Genomic DNA, 25,491 nt, shown 5'->3' with positions numbered 1-25,491 from the left:
TTTTATACACTGGAAAGGGCCCACAGAGACCGGCACGCCCATCAGATCCTGGACGCCCACCTCGTCCGGTGGTGGCACGCCTCCTTCACTATAGAGATAGAGATTTGCTCTTTTATAAGGCCAGGACCTCAGGCCCCTACACTGTGGACAATAGCAATGTCACACTATTCACAGATTATACGCTCGAAGTACAACGTGCCAGGACATCTTTTTTGGCAAGCGAGTGCTCAGAGAGGAAGGCATACAATATTCTTTGATGTTCCCTGCTCAATTGCGAATCATACTGGATGGTAAAACACATTTTAGCAATAGCCCTGAGGAGGCCTGGACATGGCTGGAGGAATACCGAGCTTGCAAGGGAGCAGCTGGCCTACCCTCGCGACATCCGGCAATGGAGCAGCGACTTCGTCGACCTCGCCGAGATAGGAGACGACGATCGGTGCCTGGGGGCCCTTCTGTGTCTCAGACAGAGACAGAACGATTGGCGGCACTACAGGCTGTTGTGGATATTGCTGGGGCCGAGTCATCCACGCCGGTGGCATCGACGATCTCGGAAAAAGGAGCAGATAATACGGAAGCTGAGCTATCTGAGACCGGAAGCCATATTCTTCCCAAGGTGACACCGTGTACGCCAGATGATATGGTGGACGCTTCATGACAGACAAGGTAGATTCTGTGACTCGTCCTGAGGGAGTTCGTCGCTGCGCACCTCACAGTTTGCCATGCACTGAGCTGCTTACGATTGAGGTGACCGGGACGCTTGGTGACCAGTGAGGACAATTGGTTGTTGCAATGCTTTTACTTTATTGGCTGGGGGGCGCTGTCACCTTCACTAATGGGAGATCGGACCTTACTGGGGGTTGGTGCTGGATGCATCGGCTGGCTATTGTTGCTCTGTTAGGTTCTACCCCACCCCCACCGGATGGTTCCCAGTTAGCACGCCTTAGATACTCTCTTGAGGGCATTTGTTGGGGTCAGTTTGGATAGGATTCACTATGTTAGTGCCTGTTCTGGGGGGGAGGGTAATGATAAGGATGGGTTTGGGGATGTTGGGAGGCTTGATTGGGGAAAGGTACTCACCGGTGTGTCTTGGAGGGATCGGCGACCTACTGTGTTTCTACAATTGATTTATGGGTCCGTTACCTGATGTAAAATGTATGACTTGGAATGTGTGGGGTTTACACTCTATGCAACGGCAATACAAGGTCCATTCCTATCTGGTACGCAGAGGCGGGCAGATAGTATTTCTACAGGAGACACATCTAACTAAGACTGAAGGATTAGCATTGCAGCGTAGGTGGAGAGGGCAGCTTTATTATACTACTTATTCGGCTTTTGCGAGAGGGGTATTGATTTGGGTCAGGGCGGGGGTCCCCTTCTAGATGACTGATCAATTAGTAGACCCTGAGGGCCGTTATGTGGTGGTTGTAGGACACCTTCATGGGCGGGATGTGACCCTTTCCGGTATCTACGCCCCTAATGTGGAACAGGCGAACTTGTTTGCTTACATGTCTGAAATTCTGGCCGTCTATTTCACCAACCCGTTACTTTTAGGAGGGGACTTTAACTCCATAGCGGACGTGACCATGGATAGATGCCATCCCCCGTTGCCTGATGCCCCAATACATAAGTTATCGAAGATCAGATGCCAGTGGCAGGATAGCTGGGGACTCACGGATGTGTGGCACGCACAACACCCTGGAGAACGAGATTATTCATTCTTCTCGGCCTTGCATGATGTGCATGTGAGACTTGATGCGATTTTATGTAGCGCATACCATGGTGGCTCATAGTGAATATTTATCGCGCTCCATTTCAGATCATAACCCTCTGTTGCTGAGTTTTTGCTCGGCCCTGGAGCGCCTGGCTATACCGTCCTGGCGGTTGCGTCTGGAGATGCTAGATGACCCGACCTTCCGTGCTGAGTTAGAGACAGGAATAGAACGATATTTTAGTGATAATGAGGGCACAGCCACGACGACTGCAATAGAGTGGGACGCCTTTAAAGTGGTGATCCGGGGCTTGTGTATTACTAAATAGGTGGGAGTGCGGAAGATGTTATTACAAGAAATTGACTTAGCGGAAAGAAAGCTTAGGGAGGCTGAGCGAACCCACTCAACTAACTCTGAGGCACGAGAACTGGTCTTGGGTTCTAGGGAGGCCGTGGCTACAGTGGTAGAACACTTGAGGTGATTTGACCATAGGGCTTATCTGGCCCGAGCGCATGCCGAAAGGGACAAGGTGGGTACTTTGCTGGTGTGGTTGGCTAACCCCCTCCCTTGAAGCACTCCTATACTGGCGCTGACTTCCCCGACGGGACAGATGGAATACACCCAGCATCAGATAAATGTCCGGTTTCGTAACTATTATGCAGATTTGTATGATAGTCGACTGCAGGCCAATGAAACTGACATGCAAGAGTTTCTGGGAGATTTAGAGCTACCCATCGTAGATGCGGAGCAGGCCGACTCCCTTGGCCAAGACATCACGCTGTCTGAAATTAAGTGAGCTATCAAACAGATGGCGCATAACAAGACTCCGGGAGTCTACGGCCTTCTCATCGAGTTTTACTCGACCTATATAGATATCCTTGCCCCTAGATTACTGTTGGTCGTTAGAGAGGCCACGGAGTTGGGGGTTCTGCTGACATCTGCTAGGGAAGCGGTCATCATCCCTCTACTTAAACCAAGGAAGGCCCCTGCTGACCCCTCTGCGTATCGCCCCCTGTCCATGCTCACCACGGATTATAAAATCTTGAGCCGTATTCTTGCCACTCGACTCCTCCCGTACATGGTGTGATTGATTCATCCTGGTAGGCCTGGTCATGGACTTGGACTTGAAGGCTGCAGATGCGGACTTCGGTTCGGAGTCAAGCGAACATGCAGGAGATGGAGCCTTGTAAATGATTGAGCCAATAAACAGATATCGGAGGAAATAGCCAAACAATTTATTTGGCACTTTCCCAACACTTTGTTTTTAATATGTCTGATTGGCCACTTAATAAAAAAAAATTGTGAGACACAATCTAGACATTTGTAAATATATCACATTTACACATTCTCACCTATCACCAAACAAAAACAGCTTCTCAGTAATCTGGCGTCGAAGCACACCGGGAAGGCACCCCTTCTCTCCCGGTGGGGTGCAATGATCTAGCATGTCACCAACCAGGTTGGTGAGTGAGGCCCTTCTATACAAATCTAAAGAGATTTATGTACCTTTCCCATGCTCGCTCTTCTGAGGCTACATAAATTACACTCTTTTGTTGTTGAAATACTTTATTAGTCAGGTAGTGAATATCTATCAAATACATTTCCGCCACTAAGGTCAGATGCGCTAACTATCTCCCCAGGCTTTTTACTATTCTCTTTTCCTTTCCTATCTTATGTGGAACTGTGCACTCTCAGCAATAAAATCAAATCAGGTTCACCAGCTGATCCACTCAAACTTTACCAGTTCCAGAAACTTCTAGAACATCTCCTACTCATTTACTGTGAGCGGGTAAACTTGTAGTTATTGTTGGTGTTGGTACCTGCTTCTTGGGCACATGCCAAAGTTATTCCTTTGCTGAAAAAACCTACTTTGGATTTATCTAAACCAGAAACATTTCATCCCATTTCCCTTCTTTCATTTGTGGCTAAACTACTGAACCTTATATCAATTCTATTTCAACCAAATTTGAGGAGTCTAATGAAATCCTGGACTTTTCTCAGAATGGTTTTAGATCTCATCACAGTCCCAAATTTGCCCTGCTAGAGGTTACTCAACATTTGCGGGGCTCCCTAGATGAAGGCCACACCTCTGCCCTGATCCTACTCGATTTAAGTGCCACGTTTGACACAGTATCACATGAGATCCTGTTGCAGCGCTGACAGGAGACAAGCATTGGAGGCGCCGCCCTAACTTGGTTCTTGTAATTTCTTTCTGAAAGATAATTTCAGGTTGTTTCCTCCCCTCATCACTCCCAGGTGTACATCGTACGTTATGGAGATGCCTCGGGGATCGGCTCTGAGCCCCACTCTATTTAGAATGTATATAGAACCTCTTGCAGTGGTAGCAAAAGACAGGGGGCTCTAATTAGAATCCATGCTGATGATCCCCAGCTGTCATCTCCTTCTCCAACAAATTTATCCGGAGCCTGCTCAAATTCTATGACAATATGGTGGCTATTTCAGATTGGATGTCAGCCAACTGTTTGCAGCTCAATGCTAACAAATCAGAGATTCTTCTTCCAGGAAGAGATACCGATATATGGGGCAATCATTGGTGGCTCACTCCGCTGGGGTCATCCCCTCTGCCTAAGAAGGCAGTAAAAAATCTGTAGATAGTGCATTGTCCTTTAAAGTGCAGATGAAATCAGTGGCGGATGACTGTTTCGGACTTCTACGAGGACTTAAGCTTTTGCTTGGGCTCTTTGGCCCACAGACATGTCAGATTATTTTCAGTCTATTATGCTATTCAGACTAGACTATTGCACCTCTCTGTATCTGCTCTAATAAAACAGGGATCAAAGACTTCGGACTGGTCAAAATGCAGCGGTACGAGCTTAATTTGTAATTCCTAAATTCTGCTCTGTCTCTAAATTAATTCATAAACTGCACTGGCTTCCTGTGGCTAAGAGAATTCACTTTAAGACACTGTGCATTGCACACAGAATCCTTACTTCCCAAGAGCCTCCTATTCTACCCAACTTATTACTTGCATATGTCCCACACCGTGAGCTCCACTCGGTAGATCTTCACCTAGCATGTGTTCCTCAAATCAGAAAAGCAAGAGCAGGAGGGCGATTGTTCTGAGTTATGGAATTAGCTCTCTGGAACACTCTCTTGGGGACCATCAGGAGCATCCAGAATCACTGGGCTTTTAGACAGGCTGCAAAGACTTGGGGCCAGATGTAGGTAGCCCAAAATACCGATTTTCGGCCGTTACCGACCGGTATTGAGCATTGGGGATGTCGGAGACAGAAAATCGTCCGATTCGGTAAATTTACCGAATCGGTAAAGTTACCGATTCGGTAAACATTCCGAATCGGAAAATTAACCGAATCGGTAAATTTACCGAATCGCAACGGTTTGCGAATCGGTAAATTTACCGAATCAGTAAATTTACCGATTCTGTAAATTTACCGAATCGGTAAAATACCGATTCGGTAAATAAGAAGTGGTAAAATTGAATATTGAGATGTAGGTAAGCTCTTAAATACCGAATTTGCTTGAAATTCGGTATTTAAGAGTCAGTATTTACCATGGATTGAAATCAGGTGGTAACCAGGTGCAGCCTATAAAAAAGGACCCAAAATGCAATACTTTTTTCACAATGGCGGCATTTTATGTCATTGCGAGACGGCTACGGCTACAGGAGGAAGGAGAGAGCGAATGGCAGAGACAGGAGCAGGTCAACAGACAGAGGATCACCTTGTTCATGCTCACAGAGGCAGAGATACTCCAGAGGTACAGGTTGGCCCCAGACACCATCTTGGACCTCATCAGGGACCTCCAACCACTGTTGGAGCACACTGCCCCAAGGGCACACGCTATTCCACCCCTCTGTTCCAACTGTAATAAGGTTACAGTGGTGGCCCCGTTATTTCCTATCTTAATCAGCATCTATGTAGGATTCAAAAACTCTCCGTCTGCATCTGCATATCCCTAATGTCTTTTCAAGGGAGGGGAGAGAGAAACCAGCCTCTCACTCAACAGATCGGTCCGCGGCCATCTTGCCTACGAAACTATGTATCTCTTCCACAACAATATATGATGGTAAAATAAGTTGTTGTGGTTGAGTACAGACTGTGTCTCAAATTGATGGACATATAAATTCGCCAGGCTTGGGGCAAACACACTCCCCATCGAGGTCCCAAAGACTTGAAGGTATAATGAGTCCTCGAACTGGAAATAATTTTCAGTCATTGCTAGCCTGGCCACTTCCATGATGAAGTTTATCGGGGTGATGCTCGTGTGGTCTTGAGCCTCCAAAAGAACCCTCACTGTCAGTAGTGTTTCTTCCTGCGGAATGCACGTGTATAAAGATTCCACGTCGAAAGGGTGGGTTCTGGCGCATTTTCTATGCTGAGGGTGCTCTACTGCACCGGTGACTAGAGACGGACTCAGCCATTGTTCCGTTTTTTCAACCAATCCAAGATCCTCATGTTAGGTTCTCTCTCTGGTCCGCTAGCTCAGAATTTAACCCGGCCTTACCGCTTGGTACGCTACCTTCCCCTCGACTCAGTAGGGGGTAGGAGGTACCGACGGATGGGTGGGTCTGGTTTCTCTGTTTGAAATACATGTTGTATTGATTACAGGCTAGAGTTCTGCTTGTTATTGGTCAACTTTTTTTGTCAGATTCCTTTTGAACAGAAGTTTACCTTATATTATTTCTGTTCTAAGCAATTTGTGTTCATATCTGTACTCTAGTTGTATAGCCAGCGCCATGTTCCATGCGGGCTTTTGTTTTCAGTGACACGGGCATGGTTACTTCCATTTTCTCTTTTCCGTGGAGGTTTTCTATTCTTAAATATTCAGACCATGGTAGCTTCATTGTTTACAACTGTGCAACTCACAATGAATGTTAACATATCATCATCATGAGGGAGATTGAGATACTACAGTCTATACACAGAGTCCTAATACTTTGTTTCATTTTGGATATTGACAGAAACCATACTTGTTTGTGATAACACCAACAAACAACGTCACTTCTAGTATTGTTCATCACTTCATGAGGCTAATGGAGTGTGTAATCTTGTCCGAAACACGCAGACATCATAGTTGATATGAGGAGATGGTTTATATACCGTTGTAATCTTCATGTAACTGGTATATGTCACTTTTTGCTTTCCATCCCCTCAGAGCGAGGCCTCTTTTTCCTGAGAGAGTGCCAGGCGAGGTGAGGCTACTCCCAAACAGAATTTGGGTGAGTGATTAAAATTAATAAAATTGTCTGTATGGAGCTAGTGCTCCTGGGGTGGGTACATGTTAAAGTATCATGTACTTATTGCTTCACATTTGTTTTACAATGTTTATGATTGTGTGTTTGTATTAATTTTTGTCCTAGGTGAAGATCCTCTCCAACCATGACCTTATTCCTTACCATTTAGCATCACTTTATGGTAGGTTATATTACAAATTGCATGGTTTGAAAATTTAGTTTATGTTTTCACTTTCACAGTTGCAGTAGTAACAAATTTAGGTCCTGAAGAAAGCCATTCTTGGCTGAAACATGTTGACCAATACACTGACCATCAGACAGTAATATTTGTTTATAATGCTGTCCACATTCTGTTTTTAATCTTGACATTTTGGTGGCCCCTCCAATAAAGTTTTTTGTTTGGCACCTTGATAGTCAATCTTAACTATCAAATTTTCACTACACACTCCCTTTTCTGTACACTGCAACACCTTTCTCCTTTTCTCCCACAGCCCCCTACTACTTCTCTTTGGCTGCTCTTCACTGGTGGATCCGCGACCAGTAAATTCCTTGCAATCTTTGGAAGCAATGCACCTGGTGGATACCAGTCTTTATATAAAATCCCAAATGATGAAGCTCCGCCAATGGGTGGGCTGATGGGTTTTCTTCACCTAGGAATTCCTATACACGCACACTATTCTTTCTCATAACCCCTTGTAGACCACTAGTACCCCCTGTGTGTTGTTTCACAGGTTGTGTATGGGACCAACTTATTTTAATGTTGCCACAACGTTCAAGCACTTAAGTGCAACAAAATTAACATTACAAACGTGGGAACTGTATGTCCTGGGTTACTTCACCCATGACCGGTAATGTCACTTGCGCCCGTGCTTCCCTGAGCCACTAGGATGTTGTTCGCTTTGTTCAGCGTGCCCTGCAGCCTCAGCTGGGCGCCTGCTACTCCTCCGTGTCTCCACAGCAGAGCTTGCTATGCTGCTCCGGCTACTAGTGTCCTCAGCCTCTGCCACGTCCAGGGCAGGATTCTGTGCTGTGTGGGAAATCAACATTGCCTCTAGTGCACTCGTCATTCTGGCCATGCCCCTGGTGACCTCTGCTGTATTCTGTGTCAAAGCCTCCTGCATATTTATGCCCCTCCTGCATAGCAGGGATGTGGCAGTGGCCAAGCGATTGATGGCCGTATTGTGGGCACGGGCATCCCTGTGCCTTGTGTGTGACAGACTGTCTAGTTTGGAGCATAGCTGTGTAATTGAGTTGCTCATCTGCTGCATCCCTGCTGCAATGTCCGTATTTGTTTTGGCGACCTCTTTATTTGCCTCCACAATGTCTCTCATGCCCTTCCCCATGTCTCCTATTTGCACATTCAGGGCTCTGAATTGGCGTTGGCAGGCTTGGATGGATTTGCCCTGCATCCTTTGAATGCGCACCATGCTCCCCTCCAGCCCACGCAACACAGTGCCATCACCACGTCCACCTGCACTGCTGGGTCTGCGTTGTCTTCTGCGAGCTGTGACTGTCTCATTTGTGGACTGCAGTGCTGCTGAACTCACATCTACGGTGATTTAAGCCTCACCCTCTGCTGCCTCCATTACTGGTAGTGGGGCCACGACACGCCTCCTGGCTGGTGGGGTTGCAGGAGTGGACTGGAGCAGTGATGGTGAAGTTTCTGGTGAGAATACCAAGGGAGGTGTTTGTGAAAGCTGTGGGGAGTGCAGCAACTCTGTGGTCTGTACAGTGTCATCTTCATGGGAGATGCCAGTCGTGTCACCTACCTCCTGCGAGGCTTGCACTTGGCTTGGACCTGCTTCCTCACTCTCCTCCCTCGCTGGTGCAGTCCCTTTTGTGTCAGTGGGTCGACTGCCTGATTTAGCCCATAGGTATAAATAAGCATATATCAACTGAGTTCTACTGTGTCACAGTCACTACAATAAATGCTTTACACATTTCACTTTCATTTATCTGCATTACTTTCACTAACTTGCTGATGTCTGCGCTGTTACACATGGTCTTACATTTGCTGACTACATTTACCATAATGCATTGCTCCTGTTTAGTTTTAGCAGTACTGGACTGTGGTTTGCTTGTCCACAAAGGGTAAAGGGAAGCAGGTTGGTATGGGGTGTAATGCAGCGCATGCGTCTCACCTTTTTTTGTTGCAGCTCTGGCTGAGCTGTCCACATCTCCCAGTCCGCAGATGCTGTCTGCCTCAATGGTTGAGGCCACCAACTCCTCCAGGTCAGTCAGGGAGGGCGCTGGGTTCCTGCCTCCACTGGTTAAGCCTGCCTGCTTGTGGATTTCAGCCATTTTTTTCTTGGTGAGGCTCCTGAGGTTATAGAATCTTTTTTTGAGATCCTCAGTATTCCTGGGTGTGACTCCCACAGCATTCACTTTTTCAACAATTGCCAGCCAGATTTTTCTTTTGGCAGACTCGGGAACAGTGAGGGAGTGCCTGCCAAAAAGTTTCTTGTGCACACTCACTACCTCCTCCACAAGTACCTGCAGCTCCATGCTGCTGAACTTTATTTTCCTCTTTCTTTCTGCCTTCTGGCTTTCACTGCTGCTTGCCATTTTTCAGTTGGTAAAGTTTCAAAAAAACTCTCCCTGCTGCTCTGTGTCTCTGCTCAGCTCTGACTGCCTCTCCAGAACCTTCTAATTAGTTGCAGCTGCCTGGGTAGCCACTTCCTGGTAGGGAGGGGGAGGGTGGTAGCACCTGATTGGCTGTTTTCTTAAGTTTCACTTTTGCTTGCTTTCCGATTCGGAATTTACCGATTCGGTATTTACCGAATTGGTATTTACCGATTCTGTATTTCCCATTCATTCCTATGGGCCTTTTGGCCCATAGGAATGAATGGGAAATACCGAATCGGTAAATACCGATTCGGTAAATACCGATTCGGTAAATTCCGAAAGTCCGATTCCGAATTTTACTGATTCGGTAAAAAATACTGATTTTTTATCTACATCTCATTTACTGATTTATGAATACCGAATCGGTAAGAATCGGTAAATGAGATTTACCTACATCTGGCCCTTAGTTATTTCCAGCCTAACCCGTTTGCCCTGTCTCTCCTTCTGCAATATGAGTTGGGACGCCCCATGCTGGGGCAGCCATGTGCTTTAGAAATCCATTTGCATAACATAACACAGTAGGGATGCGCAGTTCTTTTGCACATGTTACTATACATTCTTGCGACTCTGGAGAGAGATTTTAAGAGAGAAGTCTGTCCCTGTGTAGACCCTACTACACCTCGTTGTCCCCATGGGGACAGGTCTGAGGGACAGGTGATTCTGTCCCCACATTCAACTATCCACACCAATCAACCAAGACACAGTTCTCAGCAAAGTGGATGCACCCTTTCTATACCTTAATAGCCAGAGTCTACTATGCACATATATGTTATCTCTCAGCTGAGACTGCAGACTGTTTATGCATCATAGTCTCTATAGTTGTTATGCAAGACAGACTTCTCAGCATGAAGATAGTTTCACCCCCCTTACTTGTACATCTGTCATCCAGGGTAGAGCTGTGACCAGAGAGGCAAGCTTGTTTTCACAGCCTAATGTGCACACCCATCATCCAAGGGACAGCTCACCGGAGAGGAGGCAGTCCATTGACGCACTGTAGTGCACAGACTTATCATGCAAGACATATATGTCATCAAACATGGTAGTTCCGCTCGACATCTTACTATGTTTACCTGTCAGCATGGGAAGAGATATGAGCAGGGGGATGTAATTTTCTGAAAGCCTATTACAAACACCTCCCAGCCTAGTAAGATATATCAGCAGGCAGGTCACTTCTTTCCCAGACACCACTGTGTATCCCTGTTGCTCTATGGAGAGGTGTCATCAGAGAGGCCACTGCTTGACCACACTACTGGTCTTTCATGTCGTCCTGCAGATATGAACTAACGGAGAGGACAATGTTTCCTTACACACTACTGTACATGTCTGTCATGCTGAGGAGAACAGTGTTCAGTTCAAAGCTTTATTCGACTTGAGTTTACAATTCATAAAAGTATACAGATAAAATCACAATTAAAATTCCATCTTTTTCACTCAAGCTTTAAGCAACACTATAAAAAGGTTAAAAGAGAAATATAAAACAATACAATCGGGTCACAAACATGTTAATTATTTATAATAAATTGGCTATTGCTATTCCATAGTTATGGTCCTTCTCACTCTTAAGATTGTGTTCAAATAGGAGCTCACTGTGCTAATAGTAAGGCAATTGTCTAAAGTCCTTAATCTATTGTAGGCATCTCTGGCTTTTCTTAAACCCCAGGCTAATAGGAGAGTTTTCAAAGTTTGTCGCCTGGGATGGCTGTATAAAGTACAAAAAAGAATGCAATGAAGGTTCGATTGGTATGATTTATCATCACAAGGACAGCGTCTTTTTTCTCTCGCCCAATCGTTACATATCGGGAATGTTACAAGTCTGTAAAAAGTTTCCAGGCGGAAGTACGTCTGGAGCCTACGATGATGCAGGGGTTGGTCTAATACAAGATACAGCTGAATGTCCCTTTGGGAGGTCACCTCATCGTGGCTCATGACGGTTATTTTAGTCCTTTCAACCTTCCATCTTTGTAATTCCAAAAGTTCTAAAAGGGTCTTTTTCAACGTGGATCGCGAGAGCTGTTCCAGTGAGGCCGGATTGAAGAAATATTCAGGATGACCAATCTCACTGACAAAGTTCTTGATGTACCTAAACCATTTAATGTTTTTTGCCCCATCACAGGCTAAACAGTCCTCTATGATGGATCTATTCAGGGTTAGCCCAGACATTATGCCAAAGTAAAACAGGGGCTAATTTTATAATGTCTGTGATATGAAGGAGGGCAACTTCAGCGTGTAGCACATATATGGCGGTACTCTTTGGTGTGGCTGTTAGGAATCGCAGAAACCTGTTCTCGATTCGCTGTATTGCATCTACTTGCTGCCAACCCCAAATACCCGCCCCATAAGTACCAGTGTCCACACATTTAGATTTGAATATTTGGAGACTGGCCTAGTCCCTATTTTATTTTGCAAAATTCACAAGAGCGCCAGTGGCTCTATTGAATGCTATGGCCCTTGCATTCACAGCGAACTTCCACGTGCCCCGCCTATCAAAGTGCACGCCTAGATAGCAAAAAATATCGGCTAGCTTCACCCGCCTATCGTCTAAAATAATTGGACATGGTGTTCTTTGTTTGTTTGGACCACATGACATGGTAAATGTCTTAGAGACATGTACACGTAGGCCCCTGAGCTTCATAAAATTTGAGAAGCTCTGTACTGCTTTTTGGAGGCCCACCTTTGTCTGCGAGAGGACAGCCGCATCGTACAGGAGGATGGGGATGGGTTTGCCTTTGATTACAGGATAATCATGATACTGTTGTGCTAAGCAAGAACCCACCCCGTTGATATAGAGGTTAAACAGCAAAGGGCCTAGTATGAACCCCTGCCTTACCCCTCTACTGATCTTAAAAGGCTCTTTACATTCCCCCCTCCTGCCGTATCTTACGCGTGCACCTGCCCCAGCGTAGAGTTCTCTAATGTAGACAATTATTTGGCTATCCAATCCAATGTCCCTTAGAGTTTGCCAGAGATTATCATGCAGGACGCAATCAAATGCAGAGCTGAGGTCCACAAATGTCACGTATACGTTTTTTTTTTTTGCATGTATGTATTTGGAATCAAATAGGGAAAGATTTAACCCTTGCTCAATTGTCCTCCGTCCTCCCCTAAAGCCATACTGGAAGGGCGATAACACTTCCCGACCTTCCAGCCAATCCTGAATACGAGCGAGAATGACCCTACCTGCCATCTTCATAAAACCATTTAACAATGAGATGGGCCGATAGCAGGCAGGATCATTCCTGTCCCCCTTTTTATAGATCAGGACCAAGATTGCCTCCTGCCATGTCGAAATAAAACCTCTTTTGTTTAAACAGTTTAAGACTCTAGTGAGTAAAGGGGCCCACAGGTCCGGGAGCATTTTAAACACATCAATAGGGACACAATCGGGTCCTGGTGCCTTAGAAGCTGAGCTTTCCCTTAGAGCCTTATAGACCTCTTCCAGTTCAAACTGAATATCTAAGGGGAACGGAGGGTCTGCTCCCTCAGCGACTATTGATGATTGAGGGGGGGGGCGCTGGTGAAGCTGACATGCCATAAAGGGCTTGGAAGTGGAGCACCCACTCCTGGGCCGTAATAGCATTGTCTATGCGTGGGCCCTGGTTGTCTTGATAGAAGGGAGCATTCACAACCTTCCAAAAGGCTACAGTGTCCTTTTGTACGGAGGGTGCGTGAAGCGCTGCCCAGGCTTCAGATTTTATATCTTTCTTCCTTCTGGCTAGGGCGACACAATAGTTTCGCCTTGCCATTTGTACCTGTGGTCTATCTATTGGTGTAATGTGCAGAGCTTGTTTAAGTTCCCTCAGTGCCCTAGTGCAATTTGGGTCAAACCACCCAGGGGTTCTCTTAAATACATTGCACGGGTTTCTGGTCAAAAGCTGTTTAATTGAAGAGCAGATTTTTTTAAAGGAATCCAAGATGAGCTCTTCATCCTCTTCTAGGGTCAGGCACGTATTAATTTCCTTTAGGGAGCTAATTACTACGTTTTTTAGAAAAGTAGCTGGAATTACCTTCTCCCATTAATACAGAATCCGTTTTGCTGACCAAGAATGGGATTAAGGTCATAGTTACAGTGAGTATTGTGTGATTGCACTTCCCGGTTTAATTTAAAGGTAACTAAAATAGGGTAATGATCACTTATACCACTGGTAAGTGTCTCCCAATTAGTGACCAGTGGAACATAACGGGACGAAAATAAAGTAAAACCAATGATTGTTTTTACCCCCCTTGCGTTGAAAGTGGGGGTGAATAATTTAGGCAGGGCGCAGGCCTCATTAATAAATGCCAGGGAATGATCTGCTAGTAGATTATTAAGCATATCCCCAAGTTTTGTGTGGGCAAAATGGCTAGACGCCCCCTGGTTTTCATCTTCCCAACCACACACTCCATGTAAGCTCATTGGACATAATGGGCAGTTGAAATCTCCTACCCACAAAAGAGCCATGTCCCCCGGGCAACTATCCTCAATGTTCTTAAGGGTGCCTGACAATTCCTTAATGACGGTTTTTTAGGTGTGCCAGGGGTATATTGTTATAGAAATTAACAATAGCAAAATGTTTTAAAAAGCCCCATGTTACCACTAATATTTGATAATAAACACTATCCAAAAAGCTCTTAAGGATTGTGGGGCCAGTGTGAATCGACAAATATATAGACAGCCCTCCCTTATGTCTACCCCTTTTGCTAGGGACTGCCGAAGTAAAAGGAGGAGAACAGTGAGTGAACAGGGAAATCTATTCCCACATGTTAATGGATATGGTTATTTTACTGGAGAGAGGTCTCAGTGGAGAAGCTAGTACTTATGCTTACTGTGGCATAGTGAGGTCTTATATGTGAGGTATGCACCTTCCTCACCCTACTATGCATACTACTAAGCCTGGGTAAAGGTCTGAGTGGAGAGGCATTGGCTCCTTACAACCAACCCTACACACTGGTTACCTTCATGCAAGGTACCAGTGAAGAGGCCAGTCTCTCTCCATGGTCTAGTAGTGGGAATCATAAGGGATAAGTATTGTAATGAAGGAAATTGTAAATTCTTCCCTTAAAGTAATTCTACAATCTCACAAGAGTCTTGCAGAAGCTGCACTTAATATTAATGAGATGGGTAAAATTGCTACCCACTGTGATTCAGTATTTTGTGAACTGACCAATTAGTACATAGGTCGGTTCACAAAATTGCATAGGATTCGCAAAATGTCAGTGTGCAAATCGCGACTACTTTTTGCGAATTCTATCTTAGGTAATCTGACAGCTGAATGTTTACACTTAAATTTGAAAGCTGTTATTAGGAATGTTGTGGAAAAAGACAGTTATCAACCAGTTTGCAGAAAGACAAACATCTTCTTGTTGAAGCCTAGCAGGTTATACAATTTTCTGAGTTGTTAGGAAGAAAAAAAGGGGTGATAGTACAAACAACATATATTATATAATTACTAGCAGCCCGTTCCGACGTTGTCCGGGTATGAAATAGAATGTGTGTAATGTGTGTATTTGGCAAGGGCAATTTATTATTAAAATCCTGCGGTAGACAACATTTTTTGTTTCATTAGAATAGGGACGGAGAAGGCCCCGCTGCAGCCCTAGTTCATGTTAGCAGGCGCGTGTAATTGGTGTAGTGATCCGCCGCCTGAGCCCGGCTACAGCCCTGGTTGATGTTAGCAGGCGCGTGTAATTTCGTTGAATGAAAGAGTTATCAGCCGCGGGTAAATCCGTTTAATGAGAGAGTTGAGTGACAGCGAGTAGGAGAGGCTGCAGTAATTGTCCCCGCAGACACGCTCATTTGCGTGTTCCCCCGCTTGAGGCCCCGATGCAGACCTATTTGATGTTAGCATGTGCGTGTTCCCCCGCTTGAGGCCCAGCTGCAGCCCTGGTTGATGTTATCAGGCGCGTGTAATTAGTGTACTGATCCGCCGCATGAGCCCAGCTAGAGCGCTGGTTGATGGTAGAAGACGCGTGTAATTTCTTCGAATGAGAGAGTTCAGTAACAGCGCGCATGAGAGGCTGCAGTAACGTTACTTACCAGGCCTCCAGGTGAACGCGTTTGTCATGCCCCCAGCACACGGCCACAGCAGGGATGTATGACATTACAACGCATGCTTTTACATCGCATGCTTTTACATCGCAGTTTATACAACGCATACCATTACAACGCATAGCGCTTTGGGGTGCTGGATAGTGAATAGTTTAATTTACTATTCCAACTCCAGTCCCCGTGGACACTAGGGAAGGTGTTGGATAGTAAATTAAATCTATTCCCTATCCTAGAGCGCCCCCCAGCGCATTGCGTTGTAATGGTTTGCGTTGTAAAAGTTGCGATGTAAAAGCACTGCGTGGTAAAAGTTGCGTTGTAAAGGATGTTTCCCCCACAGCAGACGATCTTCTGATTAATGTACGACCCACATGGCATGAAGGGCGGAACGTAGCACACGCCCCCAGCGTTTCTCACGCCCCCAGCGGGCCCCTTCATGCGGCGCAATTGCGTTCACATGGCATGAAGGCCAGAAACACACCCCCAGCGTTTCTCATGCCCCCAGCGTGCCCCTTGATGCTGCACAGCAACGTAATTGGCGCTTGTATGTACGACTCACATGGCATGAAGGGCGGACACATGCCCCCAGCGTTTGTCATGCCCCCAGCATTTGTCACGCCCCCAGCACATGCCCACAGCCCACGATGTGATGGCCGTACCACACGCCCCAGCGTTAGGCATGCCCCGAGCCCACGCCCACAGCACAACGCAGACATGCCCACAAGGGACTACTTTGCTGGCACGGTTCTTTTACCTTTCAAATGTATAGAGGAGTTGGCCTAACGGTTAAGGTGCTCAAACTCGGACCTGGGGATCTGGGTTCGAGTCTTGGTAACGACGCCAAACATCCTGTGATTCTGGGCAAATCACTTAATCTCCCCGTGCCTTACAAAAATGAATGTGTGTCCTCATGTATCGTAACTGGTGCTATGTAAAGTGCTCTGATACCTGATTCAGTTTGGGTAAAGTTCGCGCTATATAGAACTCTGCAAAAAAATAATAATAATCTGGTGGCCATCTGCATAGTCTATGTCCTACTGCTGCAACTACCCTTTCCAGCGCTGTATTGGGTGTTGTGATTGGTGCTGTGGTTACTGAGATTACCCGCCTCAAAGGTTTGGGCTCTCTCTTTATAATATTAGTATGGATACTGTGGCACTGAAAAGAGTTTTTCTAATTAACATTTTTAACAAATGCATTTATAACTATTTTTGTATTTTTTTGTTTGAAAAGGGTCCAGCAAAAATAGAAATTGGAATCAGGAAACAACATCTCATTCAAAACAAAGAAGAGAAAAAAACTACAAAAAATATTATTTAAAAAAAATGACTGCGTAAGTGGGCATTTATAATCCTGGACAAGCCTGTGCGGTGCAGCCCTGTTTGTCTATGAAGAAAAAATGGTTTCCTTGCGAATGCAGCAAAAAAGGGCTTCTTATGTGCTTGAGCAGTGTGTACCACAGCAGGCACATTGTCACCAGGTTAAAAAGATGAGGGCACCCATGATGAGTTATCAAGGTCTGCAGCACGGCTAATTGAACACAAGCAAGTCGTTAAGGGTACATAACCCTCAAATGTTGCCACATCTTAGAGGTACTCATACTTTATTGCTTGTTCCTGCTGCCCCTGCTGAACTCCTTTTTGCATATTTTACAAATCATATATTTCTCAAAAACATTTTACCCACCTGCCCCCCTTTGAAAAAATTCTAACACCAATGACTCTTCTCGGGTGAGTGAGGTGGCTGAGTCTGATGATGACATACTTGTGACAGAAAATCAGCAATGATACAGAGCTAGCTAAAAAGGTCTAACCACTGCAAACCCCAAAAGGTAAATGAAGCAACAAGGAAGGAATCTTTAACGCCAAAATAAAGACATCCATATGAATGAATCACAATCCTTACTTGGGATTTCTTTCCTCTTCCGAGAGTCTCGTGAGTGTCAGGCAAGAGGCCCAGGAGATCATTAAAACAGAGAAGTTTCTTAATATATCAAATGCAAAAACACATCAACTCTTTTTTTGTACTTTAAGCAACAGTGCACATGTCTTACTTTCTTCAAAACATCAAAAATACCCTCTTATGAACTTAGGGGCATATTATCAAGGGCGTTTATTTCCGCTTTTTTGGCTTTAAAAGCCAAGAAAGCGGAGATAAAATGATCTCCCTATTACCTAGCTGTCGCTAACACCAGTTAGCGACAGCTAGTAGGAGATAGCAACCATCTTGGGCCCCACTTTGCATGTCAGTGATATTTATCACTAATGACATGCAAAGTGGGCGTGCCAAGATGTTAGCGACTGGAAACAGTCGCTAACATCGCTATCTCCTATTACCAACTTATGGAGATATTCGCACTAAGCGCGAATATCTCCAAAAGCTAACACCTGCCCTGAGCAGTTCTTAGCCATGTTATCCAATGGGAGGTGGATAACATGGCTAAGAGCATTAGCTCGGTAATGCATGAATATCGCGGACTTTTCAGCGATATTCATGCATTGCGACCGATTTTTATCGCATTTGCGATAAACCTTGGTAATACCAAGGTTTATTTGCGATAAAAATCTCCGCAGCTCAGCGGTAAATTTTTGTCTCTAACCAAGCAATAGCGATAATTATCGCTATTGCTTGGTAATATGCCCTTTAGTTTCAAATGTATGATCCCACAAACGGATCCTGAGAGCTAGACAGAAGGGACAGCCCCCTTGTAGTCCACACCAGAAGTGTGTGTTCGACTCCTGAGGTCTTCTCATGAGAACACTAATTTTGCAAATGAAATTATTAATAAAATATGCATACTGTACTGACTTTATTATACAATATTAGCATTCAATAATTACTGAAACATGAAAAAGATCTCTGTACCATAGATTAGAATTAAACACATAGTTTGCTGTATAAGAAAAACTGATCAGTGTCATTTTGAACTATAATTATGAAGCGCATGTAAAAATACATAAAAAGAGTATGAAAACTATGTTTGGAATATTTCTATATATGTGAGTTACAAAAACTAAGAAGTTTAACAATCTCAGTGAAAACATTTTTGGAGTAGTTAGCATCTGTGTATTTTTTAAGATATTTATATATTTTTTTAAACCCCTAGAAATTCACTTAAAAAAACAAAGGTTAAAGTGATGTTATAGATAGGTGTAATAAAAATATATTTTTCTGTTAAAACTATAAGTTGTGCACCCTCCATGCACTGCTTATGACCTCACATAGACATAAATATAACTGGTGAATTTCTGTGTTTTTTTGTTGTTGACGACATTATTGTTGACAATGAAAATTCACCTAACATTATTTTTTACTTTACTCTTTGTTTTTTTCAGTGGATATATAAACATACATGTTAACGCATTGTCTGTCATGCTCTCATGCACAGTTGGGTTTATCAACAAACAGAACATTAAAGGAGGTTATAATTCTCTGCTATCCTGAGACTGAGGGAAGAACTGTTGATGCCTGTAGAGACCTATAACCCTGGCCTAAGGAACTGTAACCTAGAACAGCAAGGGCTTGTGTCTGTCTCAGGAGTGACATCTAGTGATGCATGTGATACTGCACAGTGGCGCAAGATTCTTGAGGGACATTTAGTAAAGCCACTTATAAGCATTAGCACATTAAAGCAGGCCCTCCTGGCTTTGCCAGTGCTTGTTTTCCTTGAGTACAGTCATTGGTAAGTCATGGTATTTTTGGATTTGATTTTTATTTCCCTTTTTAGGCTGAATTTGTATGTCAGTTCTAGCTGGCTGCCATCGACAAGGCAGAATGGAATGAAGGTGGTATATCTAATTTGTAAATGTTTCTTTGAAAAATAACCACCTTCACTCCAAAATGTAATACCCTAGGTTCAATTATTAAGACTATTCATATTGAGCAACAATAAGCAGGTGCAAGTACCAGTTTTTTTACAAATGTAAATCTAGTGGATGCTGGATTGCAGCAGGTTATACCAGAAGACTACTTATATGTAAAAAGCTCCCAGTAAAACTGGTTTTCTTCATTTCTACATTTAAGTGAATTTTTGCACCTACTCTTTTAATACTCTTTATCAATATCATGCATTATTACATTATAGTCCCATGTAGAAAAGCCTTACAAACACTGTGAGGGAACACTGAGGCAACCCCTAAGGAGTCTAGAAACGTATCATGTCATTGGTTTACAAAGAGCCCCATTAATGAAGGGGAAAGTTTTGATACTCTAGATTTTTGGGAAAGGTTGGAATATGATCCAGGTTCATCCGTTTTTCACAGCAGTCAGCCTAATTTTTCATTAATAAATGTGGTATTGGCATCAAGTGACCAGTGTTTTTGTTCTTTTTACCTCCATTAGGTGCAGAATTGAAGTAATTGAAGACAAGGCTTTTTGGGGTCTGCAAAACCTGACTTATCTTATCCTGACAGGAAACCCCCTGAGGTATTTAAGTACAGGGGCCTTCTATGGTTTGCTATCCTTGCAGAGACTGGCTGCAGTTGAGATGAATCTGTCATCTTTGGATGATCTCTTCATTGGGTTCATGTCTGGCCTCCAAGAGCTAAACATTGGTAGAAACAAAATCAAATCTTTGAAAATCCCTCAGTTTTTCACCAGCCTAAAGAGTCTCAGAATTCTAGACTTGCATGCAAACATGATCTCAAGCATCTTTGTTGGAGACCTGTATGTCCTTAAAGAAATGGACACATTCAACCTCACAGTAATTCTTTCACTGAATAGTATAAGCCACATTGAGCCAGAATCCTTCCTGGGGATTCACTTCCACAAGCTTATCCTGCGCTACAGTTTTGCAGATGCTGACACTATGCAAAATTGTCTTCTGGGACTGACAGGTTTATGGGCCAATGAACTTCAAATAGGAAACTTCAATAATTATTTAGACTTCAATTTTAAAAATGGATTGCTTGATGGTTTATGCCATGTGGAGTTCTACAAGATTCTACTTATCAATTTTGGTGATTTTCCCAATGACACAGACACGGTGTTTAACTGTTTGGTTAATGCAACTGTCATTCGACTTGTGAGATCAGGTCTTAATCATATAAGAGAGATGCCCAAATTCACTAGACTCCGATATCTAGAAATAAAGCATTGCTTCTTGACAGAGGTGCCAGGAAACCAACTGTCAAATCTGACTCCCCTCAAGGCACTGAAGATAACGAATGGTGATTTTCTCAGACATTTCGATGGCCATTTAGAGGGACTCCCTAACCTCCTATCATTAGATGTCAGTCAAAATAGGATTATCTTGGTCAGTTGCTGTCCTCACCTGGAAACCCCTAGACTACAGCATTTGAACCTAAGCTTCAACTCAATTATTACCATGAGTTCGCATTACCTTCACTTGGAAAACTTGCTAACTCTGGATTTTCAGCATACAAAGTTAGTCAATTTTGGTACAACTCAAATGCTTTCCCAACTCAGTAGACTTTTGTACTTGGATGTTTCCCACTCAGACACAACATTTTTCCTTGACTGTGCATTCTGTGGTCTTGAGAGCTTGCAGGTGCTCAAGCTGGCTGGCAACCAGTTTGGACCCAACATTATATCCACCAGCTTTTGCAACCTGACAGAGCTTATATTTCTAGATGTTGCCAGTTGTAGCCTGGAAAGCTTGCAACCACAAACATTCAGTAGGCTTGAGAAGTTGCAGGAGCTAAACATTAGCAACAACAAACTTTTGGTGTTTGATCCAGCAGTGTATGCACCTCTTAAGGCCCTCACTATTTTGGATTTCAGTAGAAATCAAATACCTGCTTTTCTCAAAAATGCACAAGAAAGTCTTCCAGGCAACCTGGTTTTACTGGATCTTTCTCAGAACCCATTTGACTGCTCCTGCACACACTTGTATTTTCTTCAGTGGGTTAAAAGTCATAAGACCCTCCTGGGAGATGGGAAATCAATGATCTGCAATACCCCAGGACACCTAAGGGATGAGAAAGTAAGAAATGTGAACCTATCCACTTGTGATATTAAGCTGTTTACTGTGCTATTGCCTGTGAGCCTACTTATCTGTACATTTCTTGTGCTTTTCCTTATCTATAAATGCTACTTCCAACACTATTATAGGTTGCTGCTCTCTAAGTGGTGCATAGACCCTGCAGATGAGGCAGACATGTATGACGCCTTTGTCATCTATTCTAGCAAAGATGAAGAGTGGGTGACTGGTTTACTTGTTAAAAAATTGGAAGAGGGTGTGCCGCCCATTCGTCTGTGTCTCCATTTCCGTGACTTCATGCCAGGGGTATTGATTACATCTAACATTGTGAAGGAAGGTTTTCTGAAGAGCCGCAAGGCTGTGGTTGTTGTCTCAGACCACTTTTTGGAGAGCAAGTGGTGCAGCTTTGAGTTTGAGTTGGCTCGGTCTTGGCAGTTTCTGGAGACTACGTCAGGAATTATTGTTGTGGTTCTGCAAGAGGTGGACAAAGCTCGCTTGAGGCATGTCTTGGGCCTGCACAAGTACCTTCGCAGAAACACTTATTTGGAGTGGAAGCACAATGCAGTGGAACAACATTTGTTTTGGATGAAGATGAGAAAGGCTTTATTGGATGGAAAACCATAGCGCCATCAACAGATGAAAATGACATAACAGAGGGAATCAATGGCTTTTAACCTGACTCACCTCTGTTCACCACTCAGGACCAAGTTCAGACATGCCACAAGCCTAGTTGAAGACAAAATAGCATCATCTTATGGTGAAATGAATGTGCAATGGGCAAAAAACCAATATGTAGTGTATTTTGTTTCTTACAAATAGTATTCTGTTGGTAACAAGATGGAGCCATATGCATTGAATTCTTAGAGATGATGTGCCTTGATGATTACAAATTTTAGGTTTTTTTTATTGTTACTCTTTAAAATGCAATGCATCCCATATACATATAGTGCCTTTAAAGCAAAGGGACAGGTGAAATGCAACATGACTCTGTGAGATAAAGCAATCTTTATCTCTCATATGTTGAAGTCATATTCCACAAAAACTTCATGTTTCTATGTGTACACATTTCATCTGCGACTTCCACACTTCCCGCTCGGAGGAGAGATCGTCATTAAGGCCATCACGAACACAAATTCTATTCACTTCAGTCTTTTAAGGCTCGTTTACATATGCAGATAAATAGAAATATTCCCAGTTAAATCAAACAACTTTACCTGCTGTGTTTCTAGGCGAAATTTGGTTCTGACCCACTACAATTCAGATCTTCAAGAACTAATCTATTAGTACTAGGCACTTCTTGAAACTCTTTACTGGTCAGAGATTGCATGACCATTTTGGGATCATGTATTAGTAGATATGGTTCTTAATTACTTAGGGTAGGAAGAAACACAAACACCATCTCACATGGAGCTTGTTCTAGACTACCAATCATGATGCCCTATGTTGGGATAAATTGTGGGAGCGGCAACTCTCCAGAATGGTGGCTGTTCTGCTACGGAACAGCACCTTTCCTAAAATTGTGTAAACATGTCCTACATCTTAGTTTATTTCTAGGCTTCTACTTCAGGCTATGACATTGGATGTGAATAAGTAAGCCTAACAAGAACATAGTAACTTATTTCCCTATCCCTTCATCAGCTTTATAAGCTATATGTGCATATGTCTCACATAACACAATTGCTCTTCGTTACATTGAGTGTCGCCATCTGCTTGCATATAGATTTCTTTCTCTCCGGTTACCATCATTTTATATTATGTCCTTCCCTTCTTCTGGAAAAAGAACAATCGATGGACGGAATGCTGAACCATGTCAAACATTCACCCTCAGTACAGAGATCTTAGCCTAAATCCATAATTTTTTTGCACACATGCTATTCCAGTTTAGACAAAAGCCATATGCAAATCAGTCTTGGCCCTGCTCCCAATGAAAACAATCCAGCCAGAAATACTAGGCCAAGTTATCCCTGACTGGACACAAGCATCTTGTGACCGTTTCGTGTATCACCTCTCATAAGCCAGGCTAGCTTGACTCCAGTGACATGGTAAGCACGGGACCCAAGTTTGGGCATACCCTTCCCACTTAGGGCAACAACTGCAAAAAGAACAATTGATGGACGGAATGCTGAACAATGTCAAACATTCACCCCCAGGACAGATATCTGGGCCTAAATCCATCATTTTTATGCACACCATTCCATTCCAGTTTAGACACACAGCCATATGCATATCAGTCTTGACCCTGCTCTACCTGGGAACAGTCCAGTCGGACTGCCAGGCCAGGTCGTCCCTGGACCGGAAACAAGGATCCTGTGACCGGCTTTGGGGTATCACCTCTCATTAGCCAGGCTAACTTGACTCCAATGGCATGGTGAGGACCAGACCCATGTTTGGGAATGCATTTTACACTTAGGGAAAGGCAAATGCTGAAAGAACAATTGATGGATGGAATGCTGAACATGTCAAATCTGCACCCCCAGTACAGAGATCCGGGTCCAAATCCATCGTTTTTGTGCACACCATGCCATTCCAGTTTAGACACATAGCCATACTTAAGGATGCTTGTTTCCGGTCAAGGGAGAACCCGGCTTGGCTGTTCGGGCTTGACTGTTCCCACGAGGAGTTCCCATGCTGCTTCAGTATATTATCATAAATTAACTTCTCCTGACATATTCTATGCTGTTTTAAATTGTATCAAAGCTGCACTTATTGTTAGGAAGCACAATGCGGCCCCCGTAGCGAGGTAATTATATGTCTGTTTTATTTCACTCTACTGATTTTGCTTATGTTTTATGAAATGTATTTATACTGTGCTTTTATGGCCTTCATGTGAATAAAGTATTTTGATGATGATGATGATGAGAGTGGAAGAAATAAACTGGATGTGAGAGGAAGAATGAAAAATAGGATGCGGAACAGTCAAACAGTCAAGGTATCTATACAAAATACTGCAAGAGAAACAAAGAATTCCTAAAAAAGTTGCATTGACAGAGAGAAACATAACACTGCATCATCCTTAATGAGTACTTGCTTTTCTGGACTGTGAACTTATATTAGTTCCACTTGTGTGGAATAAAATGGAGCACATGCAGGCAAATACTTTGCAGCCAAGCTACTATCCTGATCCATCATGGCTGCAGTATCTCAATTTGTTGGAAACTAGAACATTAGTAGTGATAAATAGGGACTTACCACTAGTAATAAGGACACGATCACAAATAAAGGTCCAGTCAAGGTCTCAATAAATGATTCCCTTGCTCAACCCTTGGTAGCTTGCAAAGAGCAGGCAGGCTTAACTTACCAAACAGGTGTGTAAAGTACTTAAAACACCAATACATTAAATAAGTAAAACACAATACACATTAAAAATTCAAAACCAATTTATAACAATAGGTTATATTTGTATGAACAAACTGGCACAAAAACAACAAACATCCAATGAAGGGAACCAAAGATATACATTTTGAAGAATAAACACGTTCTAGTGCATAAAAGCAAAAAGCTTCAAATTGAGACATGTGGTCACGCTTGACCAGGACTCAGTAAAAGTTTAAAGATGACTGCGATGGAGCCCTGGTTGGATACACTAAGTGGGAGGCCCCGGTCCACTTTTACCTCCTGACTTAGAAACCTTTATGGAGGATTTTCTCTCAATGTTGAGCGGGTCTCTCCAGCAGGCTGGATCTGCAGCAGGTTCATCAGCTTGGTCCAGCAGGAGCCTGCAGTCAGCTCTTGGAAGTCCTAAGCTCTGGAGCTTCCAGCTGGACAAACCTGAAATCCAGACTGGGTCGCAGATTGACGTAGTCAGCTTCACTCTTGACATCGAGTTGGTCTCCTTAAGGAACTTTTTCCAAACGTTGCTCCAAACTTCTGAAACTTCTACCTGAAGTTTCCCTTGAGGTTTCAAGTATCCAAAACACCAATTCAAGGGTCTAGGAGATCTGAGATGGTCCTTTGGGATTTTAGAAAATACAATTCC

The 25,491-nt window shown here is 43.7% G+C and overlaps 1 protein-coding gene across 1 annotated transcript; it reads left to right on the top strand.

Annotated features, from left to right (window-relative positions):
* Positions 1-8,224: 8,224 nt before the first annotated feature.
* TLR4 (toll like receptor 4) lies at positions 8,225-24,365 on the top strand. Its single transcript, XM_078640844.1, has 2 exons — positions 8,225-8,593; positions 19,916-24,365. Exon 2 carries the CDS (start codon positions 20,061-20,063, stop codon positions 22,137-22,139), a length of 2,079 nt encoding a protein of 692 aa, XP_078496970.1. The 5' UTR covers positions 8,225-8,593; positions 19,916-20,060; the 3' UTR covers positions 22,140-24,365.
* The last annotated feature ends 1,126 nt before the right edge of the window (positions 24,366-25,491 follow it).

This window comes from Lissotriton helveticus, chromosome 5_1 (genome assembly GCF_964261635.1).
Source record: "Lissotriton helveticus chromosome 5_1, aLisHel1.1, whole genome shotgun sequence".
Taxonomy (NCBI): domain Eukaryota; kingdom Metazoa; phylum Chordata; class Amphibia; order Caudata; family Salamandridae; genus Lissotriton; species Lissotriton helveticus.
Note: the sequence above shows the minus strand (reverse complement) of the source record. Positions and strands in the feature narration are given on the sequence as shown.

Excerpts from the sequence above, each read along its gene's own strand:
- TLR4 (XM_078640844.1), top strand. The coding sequence starts at position 20,061 with ATGAATCTGTCATCTTTGGATGATCTCTTCATTGGGTTCATGTCTGGC.